A 26,869-nucleotide genomic window follows, 5' to 3' on the forward strand; every position below is an offset into this window, starting at 1 on the left:
AAGACTAACTGTAAGGCACCATCTACTAAATTCTTTCTTGCTGCCCATATAAGACTAACTGTAAGGCACCATCTATTAATTTCTTTCTTGTTCCCCATATAAGACTAACTGTATGGCACCATCTATTAAATTCTTTCTTGTTCCCCATATAAGACTAACTGTAAGGCACCATCTATTAAATTCTTTCTTGTTCCCCATATAAGACTAACTGTATGGCACCATCTATTAAATTCTTTCTTGCTGCCCATATAAGACTAACTGTAAGGCACCATCTATTAAATTCATTCTTGTTCCCCATATAAGACTAACTGTATGGCACCATCTATTAAATTCTTTCTTGCTGCCCATATAAGACTAACTGTAAGGCACCATCTATTAAATTCATTCTTGCTGCCCATATAAGACTAACTGTAAGGCACCATCTATTAAATTCTTTCTTGTTCCCCATATAAGACTAACTGTATGGCACCATCTATTAAATTCTTTCTTGCTGCCCATATAAGACTAACTGTATGGCACCATCTATTAAATTCTTTCTTGTTCCCCATATAAGACTAACTGTAAGGCACCATCTATTAAATTCTTTCTTGTTCCCCATATAAGACTAACTGTAAGGCACCATCTATTAAATTCATTCTTGCTGCCCATATAAGACTAAGTGTATGGCACCATCTATTAAATTCTTTCTTGTTCCCCATATAAGACTAACTGTAAGGCACCATCTATTAAATTCTTTCTTGTTCCCCATATAAGACTAACTGTAAGGCACCATCTATTAAATTCTTTCTTGTTCCCCATATAAGACTAACTGTATGGCACCATCTATTAAATTCTTTCTTGCTGCCCATATAAGACTAACTGTATGGCACCATCTATTAAATTCTTTCTTGTTCCCCATATAAGACTAACTGTAAGGCACCATCTATTAAATTCTTTCTTGTTCCCCATATAAGACTAACTGTAAGGCACCATCTATTAAATTCATTCTTGCTGCCCATATAAGACTAAGTGTATGGCACCATCTATTAAATTCTTTCTTGTTCCCCATATAAGACTAACTGTAAGGCACCATCTATTAAATTCTTTCTTGTTCCCCATATAAGACTAACTGTAAGGCACCATCTATTAAATTCTTTCTTGTTCCCCATATAAGACTAACTGTATGGCACCATCTATTAAATTCTTTCTTGCTGCCCATATAAGACTAAATGTAAGGCACCATCTATTAAATTCTTTCTTGCTGCCCATATAAGACTAACTGTAAGGCACCATCTATTAAATTCTTTCTTGCTGCCCATATAAGACTAACTGTATGGCACCATCTATTAAATTCTTTCTTGCTGCCCATATAAGACTAACTGTATGGCACCATCTATTAAATTCTTTCTTGCTGCCCATATAAGACTAACTGTATGGCACCATCTATTAAATTCTTTCTTGCTGCCCATATAAGACTAACTGTATGGCACCATTTATTAAATTCTTTCTTGCTGCCCATATAAGACTAACTGTATGGCACCATCTATTAAATTCTTTCTTGCTGCCCATATAAGACTAACTGTATGGCACCATCTATTAAATTCTTTCTTGCTGCCCATATAAGACTGTAAGGCACCATCTATTAAATTCTTTCTTGTTCCCCATATAAGACTAACTGTATGGCACCATCTTTTAAATTCTTTCTTGCTGCCCATATAAGACTGTAAGGCACCATCTATTAAATTCTTTCTTGTTCCCCATATAAGACTAACTGTATGGCACCATCTTTTAAATTCTTTCTTGCTGCCCATATAAGAATGTAAGGCACCATCTATTTTTGCTCAAAATGCCAGGACAACAAACAAACTATTTAACTGAAAAAGCCTAAACAAAGATAAAAAACCCAAGTATATACATACATAGTCTGGTGTTGGCACTACTTCTGTTCTTTCATCATTGGCACTCCTATGTTCCTGCTTTGGTGAGTTTCTCAAATGTTCCAGAATTTTACCATGTTTCTTTGATAATAGTTCAAACAAACTGACAAATAATAAAAAAACAAAATTCAAGCTCAGATCATATTTTTACAAATGTAGTAGGGCATTGACAGTGCTTTTTTTAAGGCTGGGAAACATACTAGGTAAATTGATGGGGAACTATGGTAACAAGATTTTTTTTTTGTGTGTGTGTGGGGGGGGGGGGCGTTTCTAAAATATTGTGTTTATGTTTATATTATGTATGTGTATGAAATGACAGTAATGATAAGAACACTCGCAATGAAACAAAAGTTAGTTATATTTGGTTTTGAGATGAAACAGATCATATTTGAAATAGGGCAAATGTTTGAATAAATCTTAACTCTTAAAGTTCTTATATCAAAGATGTAGTAAGTTGAGACTACCTGATTGTTATATGATATTATATTAACAACCATGTACTGTTTTGTAAGAGAACTAATTCCATTCACTGACAGTATGAAAGAATTGAAAGAACCCAATGAAAAATTAGGTGTGTGTGTGTTTGTGTGTGTCATACAGGGTTGCATCCCAATACAGTTGAGTTTTATCTACGAAATTTTATGCAAATTTCACCATTTCTTGAAAGATGCAGCTTTCAGTAAATCATCGAATGTAATAGACAACTTACAATTTCGACACCTGAACTCCTATGCGAAGTTGAAGCCAACTGAGATCAAAGATTGTTTACAAGCGACCTATCGGTCAGAATAGCTCCGCTGTTGTTTTTAATTTAATTTTTTATTTTGGTAACATGTAGAAGTGGTTCAGTTCTTCAGCTCTTCACTATGCAGTTTTGTTTTAGCGATGTAATAAAGTGGTTAGTGGTTTCATATGATGTCTCACTATAAAACACATTTTACACAGAAAGTTGGTAATGTATTGTACTTTTATACCAAAGTCACCATTTTATTTAAAAAATCTACTGTTATGAAAAATTACACAAAATCTCAGAAAAATAATGACTGGGAAATACACACAAGAAAAAGAAAAAAAAAGGATTTTGAGGTTGGCTATAAATAATTCCAGTGTCTTACAGCTTTAACCCTGGAAAATTTTAATGATGAATGAAATAAACTAGGAATCTAAAATAATTTTGAGGCAATTCGAATTTCAATTTTCTAACAAATTTACCAAGTCAACAACATTCAACTTGTACTAGTTGTAGTAGACATAACATCGTCTGATATTTTAATTTACGGAGTGTCAACAGACTCGGCCAATTTTTTTTTATCATTCCATTGTATTTAAACCTTATACTTGACATTTCGCAATATTTATAATTCTCAACAAATTACCTCAACATGCCTCACCTCGCTCGTACTCAAAGCAGTCCCGGTATGATCACTGACGAGTCGTGCTTGCATACGGAGTAATCCGGGACTCGATTCTGACAATTGTCCCTACTACATTTGTATTTGTTTAGAGTCAAGTCAGCAACATAGACTTGTGCACCGCCTGTCGTATGTAAGCAGGGCTAACCACTGGCATGACCAGAGAGAACCTTTTCAGATTTACATGTAAAACGGGGAAAGATACGAAAAACATAATGCAAAGTCTGAAGCCAAATTAAAGTTGTAATTATTTCAATTATTTTTACCTGCCAAATATTTGCATTTTGGAAATGGCAAGACACCTTCATGTCGTTTAACTTTACATGTAAACTGTCGGCCAATAAACAAAGTTTGGTCGATCACAGTCGGTAGTGAGACTGCTCTTGCATAACTTCAACCGCATGCCAAGGCATGCCTTCCTTACACGAGTTGTCTTCATTCTGGTTCACTGTCACTCCAAATTGCACGACAATATAGAATTAATCACAAGGTACAGTTTATCTGAAAACATCAAACTTTTATAGTGGGTCTGAAGTGTGATTTTAGTGAGTACCAAGAACTCCCATGTTTTTGCTGTGGAAAATCGCCCGGACGTCAAACGAGGTCATCTTCAGCTTCCGCGTCAAATCAGTCATTTTCTACCTAAAATTCTTGAACGGTCGGGACCGTTACACAAGGATCCTACTAAATTTACTTGCCATGCTTATTAAAAACACATAAAAATCCACCTTTTTGTGAAATTTGTAAACTTTCCGGTCCGTATTGAGAAAACTGAGCATGGAGGGTTATACTTCCATGCTATGAGCGAAAAACTGGGTCGAAATTTCAGAGTCTCAAGTATGCGTCCCGAATTGGTCGGAAAATCGGTATTCCTAAATGTAATGCCAAAATTTGTTTTGCTGGCACGAAAGAAGAGATATCAGTTGAGGTTTAGGCGTTTTCAGTATCTAAAATGGGGAACTCTAGTGAAAGTTACGGCGAGTTGAAAATACTGAAAAATAAGGCCCATGAGCAGCGATTCAAAGTGTTGCTATCTGGAGCATATTAATTATTATGAGGATAGATCATATGCAAATGTGGTTTGTTGCGGACTGGCTGATTATGTAGAAGGGGTGCAAAATTTGGATTTGAAGTTTACAACCCTGTTTCGAGAAAACACCTGTCAGTTGGGCGCACAATGCATAGAATTATGACTATAGCACATATTACATTGCTTGTTTGATGTCAATAGTGTCTTTTGAAAAGTGGCAGTTTACTTAAAGTCTCGTGGACTGATTTCCAATATGGCGTCGGTCATAATGCTCATTAACATATTCATTTTTTCTTTAAATTACAAAAAAAAAATCATAAAAAATAGAAAAGAAGATGTGCTGACTTGAAATTAACAAATCTGAGTGAGCTACCCCCTGTGCATCAACACACCAGATATCAAAGCAATCTGACAAGAAGTACGTGAGGAGATGATGAAAGTGTCATTTTATGAAAAAAAATCATAAAAAATTGAAAATGGCACAGATCAACTTGGCATGAACAAATCTGAATAGCCTCCTCCCAGGGAACATGCACACCAAATATCGAAGAATTCTGACTGTCACTTTCAGAGAAGATGATGAAAGTATAAAAGTTTGACGGACACCTATGATTCACTCTACTCTCTATACTCTATACAACCTATACCTAAAGCTACGCTTTCAGCTTTCGCTGACAGCGGAGCTAAAAAGTAATCACATACTCGACCGACACTACGTAGGTGACACTCAATAAAATGTCACTCAAATGAACAAAATGGTACATTCTAATCTCCAATTATTGAATTCTAATCAAAACGAAAATGATCTTATATTATCATACCCATCGATCGGATGAGAAAGGCCTTCACGAGAAGACAAAACATGACACAATGTAAAAATAGCATCAAAGGCATTGTGGCACAATTGTATTTTGCTGTTGCTATGGGCATGCTCTTGTTGCTAGGCATATTTGCATACATTTTTGGAATCTTTATTAACTTGCCAGCCCTTCCCACTTTTCATCTTTGCAATATAAACCTTCATTTAGCTATTGCTATGGGTGTGGTCTTGTTGCTAGCCATATTTGCATACATTTTTTTGAATCTGTATTCATTTACCAAATGTGTTAAAATGTTTTCAACAATAACTGTATATAGATTAGTACCTCCAGAAACATCCCCACCAAGTTTCAATATATAAGTTTTTGACCAAAAATGACATCTTTAGACCTAATTTGCATATCACTAATGGGGATTATCACATTGTGAATACAGCTTTATACACATGCCCAGATGCATTCCTATTATATTTCATCCCAATCTACTCAGTAGTTTTAGAATTACAGATTTTAAACCAAAAAGACACATTTTAAGCTCTAATTTGCATATCATTAATTGGATCATCATGTCATGAACAATTGTTAATATAAACACCCTGAAGAACGGTCCAACCATTTTCAGCCCAATCTGCTCAGTACTTTTGGAATTAAAGATTTTTGACCAAAAAGACACATTATGTTAGGGGTGGAAAAGTCTGTGTGTCTGTATCACCATTTTGTAAAAAAATACCGCCAATGGCGTTGTAGCACAACTGTACAGTTTTAAAAAAAATGTTTATCCATATGCTAGTCCATGCTAACAATAGGTGTTCATTTGTTGAATGACTATCTAGTTGCCTATCCAACTATGTTGCTATCTTTGCAATATGTGTGATCATTTGGCTGTTGCTATGGGTGTGGTCTTGTTGCTAGGCATATTTGCATACATTTTAAAATGTTTATTCATTTGTCTCTTAATCCTCTTGTTATCTTTGCAATATATGTGATCATTGGCTGTTGCTATGGGTGTGGTCTTGTTGCTAGGCACATTTGCATACATTTTTTGAATGTTTACTCATTTGTCTTTCTATTCCTGTTATTTTTGCAATATACATGATTATTTGGCTGTTGCTATGGGCGTGGTCTTGTTGCTGGGCACTTTGCATATATTTTTTGAATGTTTATTCATTTATCTTTCAATTCCTGTTATCTCTGCAATATACGTGATTAATTGACTGTTGCTATGGGCGTGGTCTTGTTGCTAAGGCAAATTTACATACATTTTTGGAATGTTTATTCAATTGTCTATTAATCCCCATTGTTATCTTTGCAATATACATGATTATTTGGCTGTTGCTATGGGCGTGGTCTTGTTGCGCGGCAAATTTAGATACATGTTTTGAATGTTTATTTATTTATTTCACAAAGGTACAAAAAAGAGCTATAAAATATACAGACAATGAACAAGTATACATGACAATACAGAATCAAACAAAAACAACATGAAACAGGATGGCACTCCCCTGTCAAATTAAAAGCATACTTAATATGCCAATAACTATAAGTGTCTCAAACTTGAGTTTCTTTTATCCCATAACGATCTTATAAATGTTTTTGTCAGCTTTGTAACTATTTCCCCAAGGTCATGGATTTAAAGTTCAGACCCCCTGAATGAAATTTACTACATACATTATCATCACCAAAGTTTACAAATGTTTCATTTAAATGCAAGAAAAAATGTTTTTTCTAATGTCGAGAAAAGCAGGACACATGGAAAGAAAGTGATAAATATTTTCTTTCCCTCTCAAGCAGAGCTTACAATCACCAGCCCCTTTATAATTTATCCAATTTACTATATTTCCCTTCGAAATCAATGGAATTAGATCTAACTTTAAAGTAAAGTGAGGTGCCATGATGATCCTCCAAGTCATTTACATAGTTTTCTCTTATGTTATCGTTTTTCACCCAAGAATAGTGTTCTAGAGACTTCATATTGTTTACGCTTCGTTTAAATGATACCATCTCATTGAGGTTACTAATAGACATAACTATTTATCCAATTTGTATTTGTTGGTTGTGTGGATCCATATATATGGTCTAGTCCATTCTCTGTGAGGATATTATGTACATAATTCGGCCAGTTCCATACTAGCTTTACATTCTTATCATAAGACTTGTTGATTTCAGTGAAAATCAACTTGGTCCATCTATCAACATTAATTGTATGTAATCTATCAAGATATTTAATCCTTGAATTGTTGAGTATAACCTGTATGTCTGACCAACCTAAATCACCTAATACTGCATGACAAGCAACATTTCTATTCACCCTAAAGAGAAATTTTCCAAATTGATATTGGAGACTTTTCAGCTTTTTTGTATCTTCAATACTTTGTAGAAACCATATACTACATTGATGGTAAAACAATATTTTTCTAAAGTACATCCCCATATTCAAAGTGATTGAAACTATTATGATGGTTGATAAGAGATTTACAGTATGCAATTAATTTCATTCCTTTCTGATACATCTTTTTAAAATGTTCATGGTCTTTTAATGATTTTGTGATGATTATACCTAGATAATTATACGAATTAGTTTCCTTAAGTTTTAAATCACCTAGCTTCCATACTGTGTCCTTAGTGTGTAGTTTCCGACAATGAACATTATTTCTTATTTAGTTTGATTGAATGAGAGTCTCCATTTTACTTTAAAATCAGCTGCTATTTGTAAAAGAGTTTGTAGTTCACTATGATTATTTGCTATTAATACTACATCATCTGCCAAACAAATCCCCAGGACTATTTGTGTTACAATCTGAACCTCTGTGTTAGAATTCTTTAACATTTTTGCAAATTCATTTATATAGATAGAGAAAAGTAGTGGGCTGAGAACACAGCCTTGTTTAACCCCTTGTTTATTCAATTGTCTATTAATCCCTGTTGTTATCTTTGTGAAATACACCACCGTTTGGCTGTTGCTATGGGTGTGGTCATAGTTGCAAGGGTATTTGCATACATGTTTTGAATGTTGACTTACTTGCCTACCAGATGATGCTGTTATTTGTCCAAAATATACTGCCATTTGGTTGCTGCTAAGGGCGTGGTCATGGTTGCTAGGGCAAATTTAGTCAAAATGTTTTGAAGAAAATCTGCAGAATAACACTTTCAGAAACATCTCACCAAGTTTCAGACTCAATGACCAAGTACTTTTAGAGATATAATTTTTGACCAAAAATGAACATTTTTACACCTAATTTGCATATCACTGATGGGACCATCATGTCATGAACAAGTTTTTTTTACCAAAAATCACATTTTTTTTTACCCAAATCACAAACCGGTCGTACAATTTCCCAACAAGACACCCAAGGTAATGGACCCACCAAATATCATGGCAATCGGTTCAGCGGTTTTTGACTCACACACACACACACACACACACACACACACACACACACACACACACACACACACACACACACACACACACACAGACAGACAGACAGACAGACAGACAGACAGATAGACAGACGGCGGGCGATCCCTACAGCACTACTGAACCTCAGTTCAGTTATGCTAAAAAGGCTGGATCAATTCAAACGTAATTTGGTAGACGTGTTCCGTGGGGTAATGGCAAGAACTGATTAGGTTTTGCTAAACATGTGTAATTAATGGTTTTCGGTAATTAGGCTATATCTCAAGAGTGCATGCTTCAAATTCAATATAATTTGGTACATACATTTGCGATACCTAAGTGCATCTATCCTGAAAATATTATCGATATAGCTTTCAGTTTTAATAAGATATTGGCATTTTTCAGTAATTAGACTTGGTGGCCACACAAGTTGTTGTTTCTGGTCAGGAAACGTTGCCTAAAGTGGTGAAAATGAAAATGAAATGAAAGATGATGAAAATGTTTATTTGGCCTTAAAAACGCCTACCGTGAGATCTATGCTACAACTTTCTATAAAAGCTTCCCATTATTACATGTGTGGTTGGCCGTAAGATCGCATCTGCAGGCAATCATGCAGGAGATTTTGTCTACATAACTTCACACTATTTCAAAATTGAAAATCTTGTTTTTACTTTTTTCGATACTCGTGCGTATTTCTGTTTCTGAAAGCATGCATGAGGAGATCATCAGTCAAACCAGGTCAGCTTCAACTTCCAGGTGAAATCACCAGCTTTCTACCGAAAATTCTTGCTGGAGAATTCGCCAAAATAAATCCATACGATCTCTTCTTTAGTCAAAATTGAAAATCTTCTGTCCTTTTTTAAATATAAATCTTTCGATACTAAGGACAAGTTTGCTGCCAGAGCGTGTGCATTTATTCGTACATGTATTAACATATTATCACAACAATGCAAATAAGATATTAAGTAAATGTTGTTACTGTGTTGCAATGTTGGGCAGTGTACTCAGCACTACTCAGTAGTTTAATTGGGTCAAATGTTCCCCAATTTTCTGACATTGATTGGCTTTGTTATAGACCGTTCAAAGTATTCGGGTTGCTTGTATTGAAAGGTACGTATATCGAAATATATATCGATAAGTTTCTGTCCAGATCTGAATTTTATCTTTTGAGAAACAAAACGAACATGAGAGCCATGGAAATTCACCTCATTGTGGTGTGCATTGCAAGATTCTTGAACTGAGTGTTACATAAAGGGTATTGCCGTAAACGAGTTGTATAGAATCAAAGTATAGACTGGTATCATGCTTACCATAAAGTATGTAAACTTTCTGCGTACTAGCAATGTTACGATGGTTTGAATTTTGTGTATTTTTTGCCGTGGAAACTAGTGTACATGTCGCGGGTATGTAGGGGATTGCGAAGGCAGAGTGAAGTCGAGTCAAGCTTTCCTGTACTGAGAATAGGTAGCGGACATTTGAACAACTTTTTCGACAACTAACTTGTACTGGGACTTCAAACATCACAAATATAGAACTAAAATTCATTCCGTTCAAATTCAGCAATCCATACATTTGTTCTGTATGCATGGTTAAATGTACGTATGTCTGTATGTATGTGTATCCCTGTAAATTTAAATAATTTCATTTCAAAAGTCCTTTCATCTTCTGTTCCACTACGTACATAGATTGTGATATCACAAAGTCATTTCAGATTTCTTACAGTTTGGCACACCTTTTTGCCAATTCAGGGGTATATCGTGTACTAATAGCCTACTATAACAAGGTTGTTGCATTCCAGCAATTATTATGTGTAGTCACAAAAAACTCAATATTACCCTTACGGAAGGCATTCAGTTTAGATATGGTCATACCTAATTTGCATATCACTGATGGATCATCGTGTCATGAACAATTCTTAATCTAAACACATTTAAGAAAATTCCAACCAAATTTCAGACTGATCTGCCAAGTAGCTTTGGAGTTTAAGCTTTTTGACCAAAAATCACATTTCTTGACACAAATCACCAGTGGTAAGATCATTTTGATTTGAACAATTTCCCAACTAGACACCCACAATAATATACCCACCAAGTATCATGGCAATCAATCCAGTAGTTTAGGTTGTTCACACACGCACGCACGCACGCACGCACGCACGCACGCACGCACACACACACACACACACACACACACACACACACACACACACACACACACACACACACACACACACACACACACACACACACACACACACACACACACACACACACACACTTCACCATGCCTATAAGCACACTGCTCTTAATGCACACCCATGCAGTTGTGCTAAAAATGTGCCAGTAGACGCTAGTGCAGGTTTTCGGTTGCTGATATAGATTTGAGTCAGACTTACCTTACAATCCTTTGTGTTACATAGGGATGTAATGAATGAAACTGTGATGACATATTTGCTAGAGCTGCCAAACAATTAGTATGCAGGTATTTATCCTGTAATTAAAACAATAACATACAGCAGATAATATAACTTTTATACAACAGTCAGATATGCAAGCAACAGGTGTACCGGTATCAACAATGAAATTTCAACTATTGAGACAATACACACAGTTGGTAATTTAGTGAAAGCAAACTCTGAATCTTTCATCACCTGAGGACCTAGTCACCAGTCAGATGTTGTGGGTTGGTCACATGATTCACCACTAGAATCATGTGACAAAAAACTGTGAGATGTTGTCAGTTTAGGACTATACACTAAGTTACAGCTGTAGTCTAGAAACACAGCCATTACAAAAGTACAAAGTGTTTCATTTCATTCCATTACATTTCATTCTATCTTCAGTTCTCAGACAAATACTCCAATAGTTGTAAAATATGTACAGAATTGTTGTACATTGTGTTTTTATAAATCTACCAAGTTCCCAAGGTTTTACACTAACTGTGGTTCTAACAACACACTATAGGCATTATTCTTTGTAGTTGTATTTTACTGTTAATGGTATTTCTATTGTTCTATCTTTGAAATGCCTAGCTTAATATTTGTTTTCCAAAATGAAACAGTGGACTGTAAGATCTGTATTTAATAGTTGCAAACAAATGCAACTCTTTTCTGCCTTTTTGCAAACATATGGCTTTATCCTCTTATTGCCTTTGGTGCAACATCATTTGTTATGGGGTGCTAAGTAGGTCAAATCTAATTGAGTTCCAATGTCATTTCACCAGGCTTTTGTTAAAGTGTAAATGCAAAGGTAGTCTATCTGCTAGACCTCGGATGTTCTTCCGATACAATACGACACATGACCGAACATCGCTATCGAGGATGGAACATCCAAGGTCTAGCAAATGTCATCTCTGCAGTTCAGGATATAAATAACTACCAATCAGAGAACCGCATTAGCGACAAGCACAAACAGAGGACAATAGCTAATTTTTCATGCATATTCATCTTAAGGAGGGGCTTGTAAAAATAACTACCAATGCGTTAACTGAAATGTGTGAATGATGTCTACACACTCATCAAACTCACAATTACCATAAACCGATAAGACATAGTAATGACGTAAGTGTGTTTGTCAACACCTGCATGCAGAGATTGAATATATTAAAGTATATATATGCATACATGGCCCAACCCACCACTTAACGTACTCTCAATGGAATGTTCGGTCTGAAAATGACATTTGCTAGACTGTTCGGGCAAGCCCTCACTACGAACTTAGTTCGCTTATAGTATCGAAAGAAAGCCTGAACGGTCTAGCAGCAAGACTAATGCAAAGGGTGATACTTTTTTTTGGTCATTATGTTTATTTTGCCATAAAAATAAATGAAATTGTGTTCATACCTCTAAACATTATACTCATTGGCAAGAAAAGTCGCAAAAATACTTGCCCTCTTAATCCCCCGTGCTTCGACTAACTTCAGCACCTCATCCAGCTCACGAAAGGTGTCACACTCCCGCGTGTTACAAAAGCCTTCTAAGCCTTTGTGTAATGTTTACTTATGTATTACTAATTATGCTCGCCATACACTATTATCTGTAACTGTACATATTGTTGTGTACCAGTTTAGTGTTCCGGCAACAATGGTTCCTTGATGTTTTGTCGGTGGGTGTAGCAGCACCCGTAGTGAAACGATCATCACCCTCCACACATTTCCGAAAGAAATAAATGTGTCTAGGTAAAGGGTGAAGGCAGTTGAAACCACACGTAAAAACTGGACATTGACTCCATAGAGTGAAAGCCGGTAAATGTTACCGGGGTTCTCCATGCCACGAGTGTAGCCATGATTGAAGCAAAAAAAAAGTTAGCTTCATAAAATATTTTCAGTACGATAGCATTTTTTTGGAAACCAATGTGTATTCCGATGGTATGTTTTGAGTTCCTTGGTACTGAGAGTCGATCGTTTTCATTTTGATACATCACATGTATATACTGTCGCAATCATATCAAAGTAAAAAGAGGCAACACTTATTATAATGTTGCTATTTTTGCTTCCAATGTTTTGTCTACCTGAAAAATTACTGTATCATGCCAAAAACTTAAACAAAACAAAAACATTTGGAGATAATACGCAATACACCACAGTACAGCTGGCTTCAGTGAGCAGAGGCCGTGCTTTGAAAGCAGACGAAGCCACTTCATGTCATGATCATGTGAATGGTAATGAACCCGATAAAAAAAATAAAATAAAGTGCGTACTATAGTTTTCAATAGGGATAGTTATCCAACAAAACTTTCTGCTACGATGAATTTACAATAATTTGTGGGTCTACTTTCGTGAAGATTTTGAATGGTCATAGGATGTACTGTGATGACACGTGCTACATCTGAACAACTTGAGAGAATGTTATGGGGAACTCATTGCATTGTGTTGTCTTCTCGTGAAGCCATTCTCATCTGATCTCTGTATATTCGATGAGTACGGAAATATTAGATAATTTTCGTTTTGAATAGAATTCAGGAATTTTGAATTAGAATACTGTATACAATTTCTTCATTTCAGTGACATTTTTTCGAGTGTCACCTTAGTAGTGTCCGTTGACAACATGCGATGGTATGTGTTTACATGTAAACGATCTTTGATCTTTTATACTATCACAAAACCCAGTTCCTTTATTTTTATGGCAAAATAAACATAATGATGAAAAAAGTATCACCCTTTGCATGTACACTTTAAGGGTGGTAAGTAGGTAAAACCTACCTGAGTTCCTAGTCATTTTACCAGGGTTCCCTACCAGGGTTCCCTACCAGTGTTTCTGTTAAGCGTGGTAAGAAGGTACAACCTACCTGAGTTCCTAGTCATTTTACCAGGGTTCCCTACCAGTGTTTTTGTTAAGCGTGGTAAGAAGGTAAAACCTACCTGAGTTCCTAGTCATTTTACAAGGGTTCCCTACCAGTGTTTTTGTTAAGCATGGTAAGAAGGTAAATTCTACCTGAGTTCCTAGTCATTTTACCAGGGTTCCCTACCAGTGTTTTTGTTAAGCGTGGTAAGAAGGTAAAACCTACCTGAGTTCCTAGTCATTTTACCAGGGTTCCCTACCAGTGTTTTTGTTAAGCGTGGTAAGAAGGTAAAACCTACCTGAGTTCCTAGTCATTTTATCATGGTTCCCTACCAGTGTTTTACCGGACTTTCCCTTTGGTCTTTGGTTGCCTTAGCAATCTATCAACAGGAAAAAGATATTACTTACCCTCATTCTTGTCATATTATACTGTATTGTTCTAATGACAACTAAAACTATTAAACCCCCTAAAGTAATCTCTGTAATATTCCTTTCAGTATACCATGTTATATTCTTTACAATCTGAAAAACAAAATAACATTTTCATCTATTACTTTCAAATACTTTTCCCAAAATTATGTGTGACACCTCTAATCAACAAAGACAAAAAAATACACCAATAAAAACAGTATAGTGACATGTAATAGATTACTCAAATGGGCGATACAACCTGCAAAAAAACACACACCAGACTTTGCTTGAATGAAGTGAGCCAAGGAAGACTTCATGCAAAGGTCAAATCTTGTAAAAACAAGAACAGCGAGTGCCTTTGATATAGGTTCATGCTATGCTTTTATCAGTTTGTTTATATCTGTGAAAGTTATACTGTAACACTAACACTAACACTAACACTAACAGTAACAGGCATACTCAATCAATTTCATAATTTGTAGTATAGAGTTATGGAATATGGTCTCCTGTGGTGTTTATGCTTTGATAAGTTACTAACACTAATTACAGTGTAAGTCTTTGCATGACACTTGTCTCATTCCTGCTTACCACCACAGACAGTAGCCCCTCCAATATCTATGTTACCACAAGCAAGAAAACATATACTGCCTACTGGTGTTTTCTCACAGGTTGTAGCAGTGCCTTGGTGATTCTAATGTAGCAGTACCAGTAGTAATGTTTATCAAAGTGACAGATATGTAATAACATAACATATACTAGTAACAAAAACAAGTTGAAACAAGGAATTACCCTGTCTAATAATCACCCTGTAATTAAGATAGTGTAAAACACTGGAAGTTGATCCTATAATCAATACTGAAAGTCTACAAATAAACAATGAATAGGTGTTCCCATAGACTGAACCATTCTACTGTGAGTATATCCCATAGACTGAACAATTCTATTGTGACTATATCCCATAGACTGAACCATTCTACTGTGAGTATATCCCATAGACTGAACAATTCTACTATGAGTATATCCCATAGACTGAACAATTCTACTGTGAGTATATCCCATAGACTGAACCATTTTACTATGAGTATATCCCATAGACTGAACAATTCTATTGTGAGTATATTCCATAGACTGAACCATTCTACTGTGAGTATATCCCATAGACTGAACAATTCTATTGTGAGTATATTCCATAGACTGAACCATTCTACTGTGAGTATATCCCATAGACTGAACAATTCTATTGTGAGTATATTCCATAGACTGAACAATTCTATTGTGAGTATATTCCATAGTCTGAACCATTCTACTATGAGTATATCCCATAGACTGAACCATTCTACTATGAGTATATCCCATAGACTGAACAATTCTACTGTGAGTATATCCCATAGACTGAACCATTTTACTATGAGTATATCCCATAGACTGAACCATTTTACTGTGAGTATATCCCATAGACTGAACCATTCTACTGTGAGTATATCCCATAGACTGAACCACTCTACTGTGAGTATATCCCATAGACTGAACCATTCTACTGTGAGTACATTTTGTATATCCCATAGACTGAACAATTCTACTGTGAGTATATCCCATAGACTGAACAATTCTACTATGAGTATATCCCATAGACTGAACCATTCTACTGTGAGTATATCCCATAGACTGAACCATTCTACTGTGAGTATATCCCATAGACAGAACCATTCTACTGTGAGTATATCCCATAGACTGCACAATTCTACTGTGAGTATATCCCATAGACTGAACAATTCTACTGTGAGTATATCCCATAGACTGCACCATTCTACTGTGAGTATATCCCATAGACTGAACCATTCTACTGTGAGTATATCCCATAGACTGAACCATTCTACTGTGAGTATATCCCATAGACTGAACCATTCTACTGTGAGTATATCCCATAGACTGAACCATTCTACTGTGAGTATATCCCATAGACTGCACAATTCTACTGTGAGTATATCCCATAGACTGAACAATTCTACTGTGAGTATATTCCATAGTCTGAACCATTCTACTATGAGTATATCCCATAGACTGAACCATTCTACTATGAGTATATCCCATAGACTGAACAATTCTACTGTGAGTATATCCCATAGACTGAACCATTTTACTATGAGTATATCCCATAGACTGAACCATTTTACTGTGAGTATATCCCATAGACTGAACCATTCTACTGTGAGTATATCCCATAGACTGAACCACTCTACTGTGAGTATATCCCATAGACTGAACCATTCTACTGTGAGTACATTTTGTATATCCCATAGACTGAACAATTCTACTGTGAGTATATCCCATAGACTGAACAATTCTACTATGAGTATATCCCATAGACTGAACCATTCTACTGTGAGTATATCCCATAGACTGAACCATTCTACTGTGAGTATATCCCATAGACAGAACCATTCTACTGTGAGTATATCCCATAGACTGCACAATTCTACTGTGAGTATATCCCATAGACTGAACAATTCTACTGTGAGTATATCCCATAGACTGCACAATTCTACTGTGAGTATATCCCATAGACTGAACCATTCTACTGTGAGTATATCCCATAGACTGAACCATTCTACTGTGAGTATATCCCATAGACTGAACAATTCTACTGTGAGTATATCCCATAGACTGAACAATTCTACTGTGAGTATATCCCATAGACTGAACCATTCTACTGTGAGTATATCCCATAGACTGAACCATTCTACTGTGAGTATATCCCATAGACTGCACAATTCTACTGTGAGTATATCCCATAGACTGAACAATTCTACTGTGAGTATATCCCATAGACTGAACCATTCTACTGTGAGTATATCCCATAGACTGAACCATTCTACTGTGAGTATATCCCATAGACTGAACCATTCTACTGTGAGTATATTCCATAGACTGAACAATTCTATTGTGAGTATATTCCATAGTCTGAACCATTCTATTGTGAGTATATTCCATAGTCTGAACCATTCTGCTATGAGTATATCCCATAGACTGAACCATTCTACTATGAGTATATCCCATAGACTGAACAATTCTACTGTGAGTATATCCCATAGACTGAACCATTTTACTATGAGTATATCCCATAGACTGAACCATTTTACTGTGAGTATATCCCATAGACTGAAACATTCTACTGTGAGTATATCCCATAGACTGAACCACTCTACTGTGAGTATATCCCATAGACTGAACCATTCTACTGTGAGTACATTTTGTATATCCCATAGACTGAACCATTCTACTGTGAGTACATTTTGTATATCCCATAGACTGAACAATTCTACTGTGAGTATATCCCATAGACTGAACAATTCTACTATGAGTATATCCCATAGACTGCACAATTCTACTGTGAGTATATCCCATAGACTGAACAATTCTACTGTGAGTATATCCCATAGACTGAACCATTCTACTGTGAGTATATCCCATAGACTGAACCATTCTACTGTGAGTATATCCCATAGACTGAACCATTCTACTGTGAGTATATCCCATAGACTGAACAATTCTATTGTGAGTATATTCCATAGTCTGAACCATTCTATTGTGAGTATATTCCATAGTCTGAACCATTCTGCTATGAGTATATCCCATAGACTGAACCATTCTACTATGAGTATATCCCATAGACTGAACAATTCTACTGTGAGTATATCCCATAGACTGAACCATTTTACTATGAGTATATCCCATAGACTGAACCATTTTACTGTGAGTATATCCCATAGACTGAACCATTCTACTGTGAGTATATCCCATAGACTGAACCACTCTACTGTGAGTATATCCCATAGACTGAACCATTCTACTGTGAGTACATTTTGTATATCCCATAGACTGAACCATTCTACTGTGAGTACATTTTGTATATCCCATAGACTGAACAATTCTACTGTGAGTATATCCCATAGACTGAACAATTCTACTATGAGTATATCCCATAGACTGAACCATTCTACTGTGGGTATATTCCATAGACTGAACCATTCTACTGTGAGTATATCCCATAGACAGAACCATTCTACTGTGAGTATATCCCATAGACTGCACAATTCTACTGTGAGTATATCCCATAGACTGAACAATTCTACTATGAGTATATCCCATAGACTGCACAATTCTACTGTGAGTATATCCCATAGACTGAACCATTCTACTGTGAGTATATCCCATAGACTGAACCATTCTACTGTGAGTATATCCCATAGACTGAACCATTCTACTGTGAGTATATCCCATAGACTGAACCATTCTACTGTGAGTATATCCCATAGACTGAACAATTCTACTGTGAGTATATCCCATAGACTGAACCATTCTACTGTGAGTATATCCCATAGACTGCACAATTCTACTGTGAGTATATCCCATAGACTGAACAATTCTACTGTGAGTATATCCCATAGACTGCACAATTCTACTGTGAGTATATCCCATAGACTGAACCATTCTACTGTGAGTATATCCCATAGACTGAACCATTCTACTGTGAGTATATCCCATAGACTGAACAATTCTACTGTGAGTATATCCCATAGACTGAACCATTATACTGTGAGTATATCCCATAGACTGAACAATTCTACTGTGAGTATATCCCATAGACTGAACCATTCTACTGTGAGTATATCCCATAGACTGCACAATTCTACTGTGAGTATATCCCATAGACTGAACCATTCTACTGTGAGTATATCCCATAGACTGAACAATTCTACTGTGAGTATATCCCATAGACTGAACCATTCTACTGTGAGTATATCCCATAGACTGAACCATTCTACTGTGAGTATATCCCATAGACTGAACCATTCTACTGTGAGTATATCCCATAGACTGAACCATTCTACTGTGAGTATATCCCATAGACTGAACCATTCTACTGTGAGTATATCCCATAGACTGAACCATTCTACTGTGAGTATATCCCATAGACTGAACCATTCTACTGTGAATATATCCCATAGACTGAACCATTCTACTGTGAGTATATCCCATAGACTGAACCATTCTACTGTGAGTATATCCCATAGACTGAACCATTCTACTGTGAGTATATCCCATAGACTGCACAATTCTACTGTGAGTTTATCCCATAAACTGAACAATTCCATTGTACATCCAACATTCACTAACGGAATGAACAGAATTTATGACTTGGGGTGGGCGTTGAGGAGAAAACCAGTGGGGTCATGAAATGTGTGAAAGGAACTTAAAATATCTTGCTCTTTATTTGTGATTTTTTTTGAATATTGTTAGACCTTATTTGCATAATCATTTGTGGGATTAGCATGTCATGAACAATTCTTCATCTACAATTCCCAAGAACATAGCCACTAAATTTCATGCCAGTATGCCAATTATAAGTAACAGAGTAAGTTAAGGTTTCTTTTTTTCCCAAAATATATATTTTTTGCCCAAAATCACACATCCATGGTGCTATTATTTTGCTTTTAACAATTTCCCAACTAGACACTCAAAGTAACATCCCACCAAATACCTTGGCAATTGGTCTGGTAGTGTTTGATTTTAAGTTGTTTACATCCACACAGACAGACGCACACTTTGCCATACCTATAGCACTATTGACCCTCAGTTCAGTTGTACTAAAAAAGCACACTACAATTTGTCTATGAGCTCTTAAAATGGTGAAATAAATGTTTCTATCTGAAAAACAAGTCACTGAAAATGACATAGTCCCTGCTATGATTGGGTTTAAAGGAACTGGCAGATTATGTTGTCATTTTCAAACCTGGTTATGGTTGTTTGGCCTCATATGGTTGTTTTTGATATCACTACTCTGTTCAAGCATGTCTGAGTTATGGCTTTGGACATGAAAACTGTGCCAACAAAATGGCTGCCAGGCAGCCATATCGGATTGTATCACGACGAAAATCAATATGCACATGTATGTCATAGAACACTGTGCTAATACCAACTTCGAATGAGATCTGTTCAAGCATGTCTGAGTTATGGCTTTGGACATGGTAAATTCGCAAACAAAATGGCTGCCAGGCAGCCATATTGGATCGTATCGCGACGAAAATCAATATGCACATGTATGTTATAGAACACTGTGCTAATACCAACTTTGAATGAGATCTGTTCAAGCATGTCTGAGTTATGGCTTTGGACATGGTAAATTTGCAAACAAAATGGCTGCCAGGCAGCCATATTGGATCGTATCACGACGAAAATCAATATGCACATGTATGTCATAGAACACTGTGCTAATACCAACGTTGAATGAGATCTGTTTAAGCATGTCTGAGTTATGGCTTTGGACATGTAAAATTCCCAAACAAAATGGCTGTCAGGCAGCCATATTGGATTGTATCACGACAACAATGAATATGCACATGTAAGTCATAGAACACTGTGCTAATACCAACTTTGAATGAGATCTGTTCAAGCATGTCTGAGTTATGGCTTTGGACAGGGAAAATTCACAAACAAAGTGGCTGCTAGGCGGCCATATTGGATTGTATCATAAAACAAATTGACGTGCATATGTATGCCATAGTATGTTGCCACTGTACCAAGTTTGAAAAAAATCGGTCCATGCATCTCCAAGGAACGGCTCTGGGCGGACGGACGGATGGACGGACACACACACGGACGCATGGACAGACGGAACCCAATCCATAAGTCTCCGTCCGGACGTGACAATAGTGGCAAAATATTAAACATGAGTGTATTGATACATGCACCTATATCAATCTTGCTTTGTATTCAAACATCTACATATAGAAAAATCGCAAACAAAATGGCTGCCAGGCGGCCATATTGGATCGTATCATGATGAAAATGGATAAGCACATGTATATCATGGAACACTGTCCTAATACCAACTTTGAATGAGATCCGTTCAAGCATGTATGAGTTATGGCTTTAGACAGGGAAAATTTGCAAACAAAATGGCTGCTAGGCGGCCATATTGGATCGTATCATGAAAAAAATTGATGTGCATATGTATGCCATTGTATGTTGCCCCTGTACCAAGTTTGAAAAAAATCGGTCCAGGCATCCCCAAGAAACGGCTGCGGACGGACGGACGGACGGACGGACAGACGGAACCCAATCCATAAGTCCTCGTCCCGGACTTCGTCTGGCGGGGACTAACAAACTCAAGTTGCAATTCAAATTGTAAAACATTCTACTGTCTCTGCAAAACATAGTTTCCACTGGAAATTGTATTTACCCGTTCTCATGCTTTTTAGTCTTCAAGTTGTTTATGTCGATTCATTTTTATTTGCACATTTCCATAATTTTAACACATTGATTTTGATGGCCGCACCATGACAGTGATGAATGTGTTGATGGCGGCTTGACATGTTTCAACTATCATGTGAATACATGTACTGTATATACAAATCTGTTTGGAATTACTTAACTATTGTTGAATCATTATTTTAGACGATCAAACTTTTGATTTTCACATTAATAGAAAGATTGAATCAACATCAGTCGATCAATCCACTTGTTGGGAGTGCTGAAATAAACTTTCACAATACACCACACTGTCTATGAGACTTTAGTCCAAGTTTGGAGGTCATGTCAAACATGTGACATTTCATCGGTAATTTCCGGATTTACATTCGTATTAGTTTCACATTATACCCCAACATGGCCCAGCTTAGAACCTTTGCGTAGGTGGATTTTGGCAACGTCCTCTCCACATAGTCTATTCAAATAAATTATCGTGAAGGTCCTTTAAAAGTTGCCACTATGAATGAATGATTGGCTCATCACGTACCCACTTCGTTAACTTTCATTTACAAGATCACATGATCACATGCCGTTACATATGTAGTAGAGTGCAGTGTTGTTTATAGTTGTGTACAATGAATCTCATTGTGTCTAAACAGCGAACCGTTCTAGAATTTGGCATCAGGTAATCCTCAAAGCTATGTCAGATGTTTAAAAATCGAGAGTTGCAGGTACAAGTAAATGAGGTAATGTCTACAATGAGTGTAATGCCTTGCGTGGGCTGTGGGCTGTGGGCTTATCATCCAAGTCGTAAGAAATTGGTTGATGTGTGCGTTCGTCAAGTACCATCATTTATAGTTGTGACGACCCAACAAATGGAGAAAAGTCTCTTGATTTCAGGAACTTCTGTTTAGGTGTTGGTGAATAATAAAACCATGTTTACATAGGATTCAAGTGGTTGTTTTTGTCATTCATTTATTGTACATCACTCCCTGGCAGGTTACTTGGCCATCATATGGTTGCAACATGCATTTCTCTCAGTGTATGTTGGAAAATGTCATTTCTTCAAGACAAGAAAAATAGCATTGCCTCTTTTGATTTCATAAGAATTACAAAATAATCCTTATAGTGATTTTGATGCATGCAAAACAAAATGAACTGTTACCCCTCCCTCCCAAATGAAGGAATTACGTTTGTTGTACGTCTGTTTTAAAATGACATAGCCCCTTAAACAACACATATTGGGCCCTTAGCTTTTACATCTTGTCCACAATCAGACTTGTGTATCTGGCATGACAACGTCTGCGGTTCTCCAGAACCGTGGAGCCAGATAGCCAAGTCTCTTGGATACACTTGTCCACCTGGATTATAAATTTAACATAATTTTTTTTTATTTTTAGTAAATTCTACTTACCAGTTCATGAACTGATTTATTAAAGGCATCGTCTTCACTCATAATGAGTAGAATAATTAAAGCCATGTAAATATGATGTGAATTGCGTTCTTGGGCATCATACAGTATTTTTAGTATGGGTACAACCTGTCAAAAACACAATTAAAGCCATGTAAATATGATGTGAGTTGCGTTTTTGGGCATCATACAGTACTTCTGCATTGGGTATGGGTACAAAAAAAGCGACCTAGTGGTCGAAATAGTTCAACTTTTTAAATTTTGTTATTATTATATAAATTTATATGATAAAATCAAAGACAGTGAAAAAAAATTCTCACCCGTTCACCCGTAATATTTTCAAGTTCGTGTTGAAACTGATTTCAAAGGTAACACTGTCAATTTCAACCGCTCTTCATCTACGGCCAGACGGCCAAAAATCACTGTCTGACGGCTAGTTATGAAACCCCTGTTGGCGACTTTTACATACGGACATCGTTTTTACAACCATACTTTAAAAGTTTGCTTCCGTTGATCTATCATACATACTGTACTGTACGTACGATGATGTTGAGAACAATGGTGTTGCTAAGCATTTGACACTTCAGCTTGACCACCGTAACGAGGTTGCTATGGCATCCCGCGGGATCTCGTGAGATCTTCTGCGAGACGGATAATGCTTTTATTTATGTATTGTCTACAAACAGTTCAATTTATGTATTGTCTACAAACAGTTCAATTTATGTATTGTCTACAAACAGTTCAATTTATGTATTGTCTACTTATGTATTGTCTACACACAGTTCAATTTATGTATTGTCTACAAACAGTTCAATTTATGTATTGTCTACTTATGTATTGTCTACAAACAGTTCAAGTTATGTATTGTCTACAAACAGTTCAACTTATGTATTGTCTACAAACAGTTCAACTTATGTATTGTCTACAAACAGTTCAACTTATGTATTGTCTACAAACATTTCTACTTATGTATTGTCTACAAACAGTTCAACTTATGTATTGTCTACAAACAGTTCTACTTATGTATTGTCTACAAACAGTTCAAGTTATGTATTGTCTACAAACAGTTCAACTTATGTATTGTCTACAAACAGTTCTACTTATGTATTGTCTACAAACAGTTCTACTTATGTATTGTCTACAAACAGTTCTACTTATGTATTGTCTACAAACAGTTCTACTTATGTATTGTCTACAAACAGTTCAAGTTATGTATTGTCTACAAACAGTTCAAGTTATGTATTGTCTACAAACAGTTCTACTTATGTATTGTCTACAAACAGTTCTACTTATGTATTGTCTACAAACAGTTCAACTTATGTATTGTCTACAAACAGTTCAAGTTATGTATTGTCTACAAACAGTTCAAGTTATGTATTGTCTACAAACAGTTCTACTTATGTATTGTCTACAAACAGTTCTACTTATGTATTGTCTACAAACAGTTCAAGTTATGTATTGTCTACAAACAGTTCAACTTATGTATTGTCTACAAACAGTTCTACTTATGTATTGTCTACAAACAGTTCAAGTTATGTATTGTCTACAAACAGTTCAACTTATGTATTGTCTACAAACAGTTCAACTTATGTATTGTGGAAAGGTTCTGCGCCATCTCTTTGTCAAACAGAGACGCTGTCGTGCACACCAATGTCAATTTGGTCCACTTGTTATTCTCAGAATTTTTTGTGAAACAATTATGCTGTCATAAATATCAAGGAGTTCACTATTGGAGAAGCATAAAATTTAGTATGATGAACCATAACACACTAGTAAGTAGACTTTACATCACAATGGTTGCCAATCTTATCAATTTCGATGTGTGGCTACATTAAATTACATTCTGAAATTGTTACAATTTACTTTACTGTGACATGTCAGTCATTCAGAACATGTTATTTGCTTCATTTTTGTGCACTTTATTATGCTGTTTCCAGACATCACTACTAGTTCTCTAGAACTATTATGTATCGTCAGAGATTTTTATCAGTCTGTTTTGTTTGCATTTGCAACATTTACAATAAATATTAGACATTGTTTTAGTCTCAACAAAAATAGGAAACACGGTTAACCACTCATCCACCAGTTGAGGGTGTGGGCGGGTTAAATCTGCCCAGTGCGCTAACATGAGTAAGTGCAGTATATACCCCCAGGTGCATCCCCATTAAATTTCAGCTCAATCTGCTCAATAGTTTTGGAATTAGAGATTTTTGACCAAAAAGACACATTTTTAGCCCTAATTTGAATATTACTGAAAGGATCATCATGTTGTAAACAATTCGTAATCTAAAAATGCTTAAGATTGTTCCCATCAAATGTGAAACCAATCTGCCCACTAGTTTTTAAGTTTTAGTTTTTTGACCAAAAATCACATTTTTTGACCCAAATCACACACTGGTGGAAAGATCATTTTGATTTGAACAATTTCCCAACTAGACATCCAAAGTAATACACCCACCAAATATCATGGTAATTGGTCCAGTGGTTTTTGACTTTAAGTTGTTTACACACACACACACACACACACACACACACACACACACACACACACACACACACACACACACGCACACACGCACGCACGCACGCACACAGAGAGACAGAGACACTTTGCCTAAAGCACTACTGAACCTTATCCGTGCCAAAAACCAACACATAAGTGGATGCGATCACTCACTGTAACACAAGTTAATAGTTAACAATGATGTAATTTTTAGTCTGTAATTCATCTGCTAAATTCGTCCGTGTCTGCTATAAACATTGAAAACGGGTGAGAATTTCTTTTCATTGTCTTTGATTTTATCATATAAATTTATAAATCAGTCATCTATATGTATTTTCAAATTAAAATTTGGAGATACTACGTTGTTTTAATTTACGAATTTGGACTATGAGTTCTACAACACGTTCATTGCTGAGAACTCAAGTATAAAAATGGCTGACACATGTTTCGCATGTCATGATTTCCTATTCTAGTTCCTGATGACCGTATTCTGATTCTACTCTATGTTATCTTCATACAATACTAGTCTAGTCACTGACGACCGTATTCCGATTTTACCCTACGTTATTATGAAGATAACATTACCTTCATAATAAGTGTAAAATCGGAATAGGGTCGTCAGGAACTAGACTATGATTTCCCAACCCGTCTCGCTAATTTAGAACTTCAATTCTGAACTCTAGGACCAAAATGGGGCATTTGTTCCCTAACAAAGGTGTAAGACTTTTAGCTTTCGTCCATTTTTGTCAACAATGTAAATGTTAACGGCACATAAGGGCTTATGGTGTATGTGTACGACTACACAACACTTCAAGTGCATAGCGTACTAAATACTACTATTGAACTTAGTGATGGAAAAAGCTTCCACCATGCACATGTGTACTAATAATCAAAACTACTCGATTTTGCTTGTCATTAATTACCATTTCTCAAGATTGAAATATTATAGCCATCTAGCATGCTGCATAAGTTTGGCATTGACAATGTATTCTCAGAAATGACAGTCAGTTCGGAAATGATGGTGTGACACTGTGACATATTTTTCTTATTACTTGTTGCTGACATGCCAAATTTTCATAACATGCTCTTTAGTTCCAATACTTTCAATTTGTCAATGTTTTCCATGACAACTCTTGGTTGTAGTTGGTCACATAAGGGAGTATTTTTTTCAGATGAATGCGTTGACCTTCATGTAAACAATATGGCAAGACTGATAGTTTGACCCCCTTGACAACCGTTGTTAGGAATATTTGCATATCTTTCGAGATCTGCTGCGAGACAGAGAATGGCTTATTGGACGCGGTCATTTTCCAGGGGTTTCCTGGGGCAGGGAGCACTTTCCAGGGTTTTCCAGGGAAGTTTTGAAATTCTGGGGTTTTCCAGGACCGTGGGAACCTATTGACCTATAGTGACTGCAATTTACATATAGGAGCACTTATCGT

General features: G+C 36.2%; 1 protein-coding gene across 1 annotated transcript in view; it reads right to left on the reverse strand.

Moving 5' to 3' along the window:
- LOC144447034 (dymeclin-like) overlaps positions 1-26,869 on the reverse strand; it is an 83,453-nt gene that overhangs the window by 26,484 nt on the left and 30,100 nt on the right. The window contains exons 9-12 of the mRNA XM_078136903.1: positions 22,928-23,053; positions 14,260-14,373; positions 10,969-11,063; positions 1,899-2,019 (exon numbers count right to left, since the gene is read on the reverse strand). Coding sequence (XP_077993029.1) covers positions 1,899-2,019; positions 10,969-11,063; positions 14,260-14,373; positions 22,928-23,053 — 456 coding nt within the window. The remainder of the gene's footprint in view (positions 1-1,898; positions 2,020-10,968; positions 11,064-14,259; positions 14,374-22,927; positions 23,054-26,869) is intronic.

Source organism: Glandiceps talaboti, chromosome 16, assembly GCF_964340395.1.
Source record: "Glandiceps talaboti chromosome 16, keGlaTala1.1, whole genome shotgun sequence".
Classification (NCBI taxonomy): domain Eukaryota; kingdom Metazoa; phylum Hemichordata; class Enteropneusta; family Spengelidae; genus Glandiceps; species Glandiceps talaboti.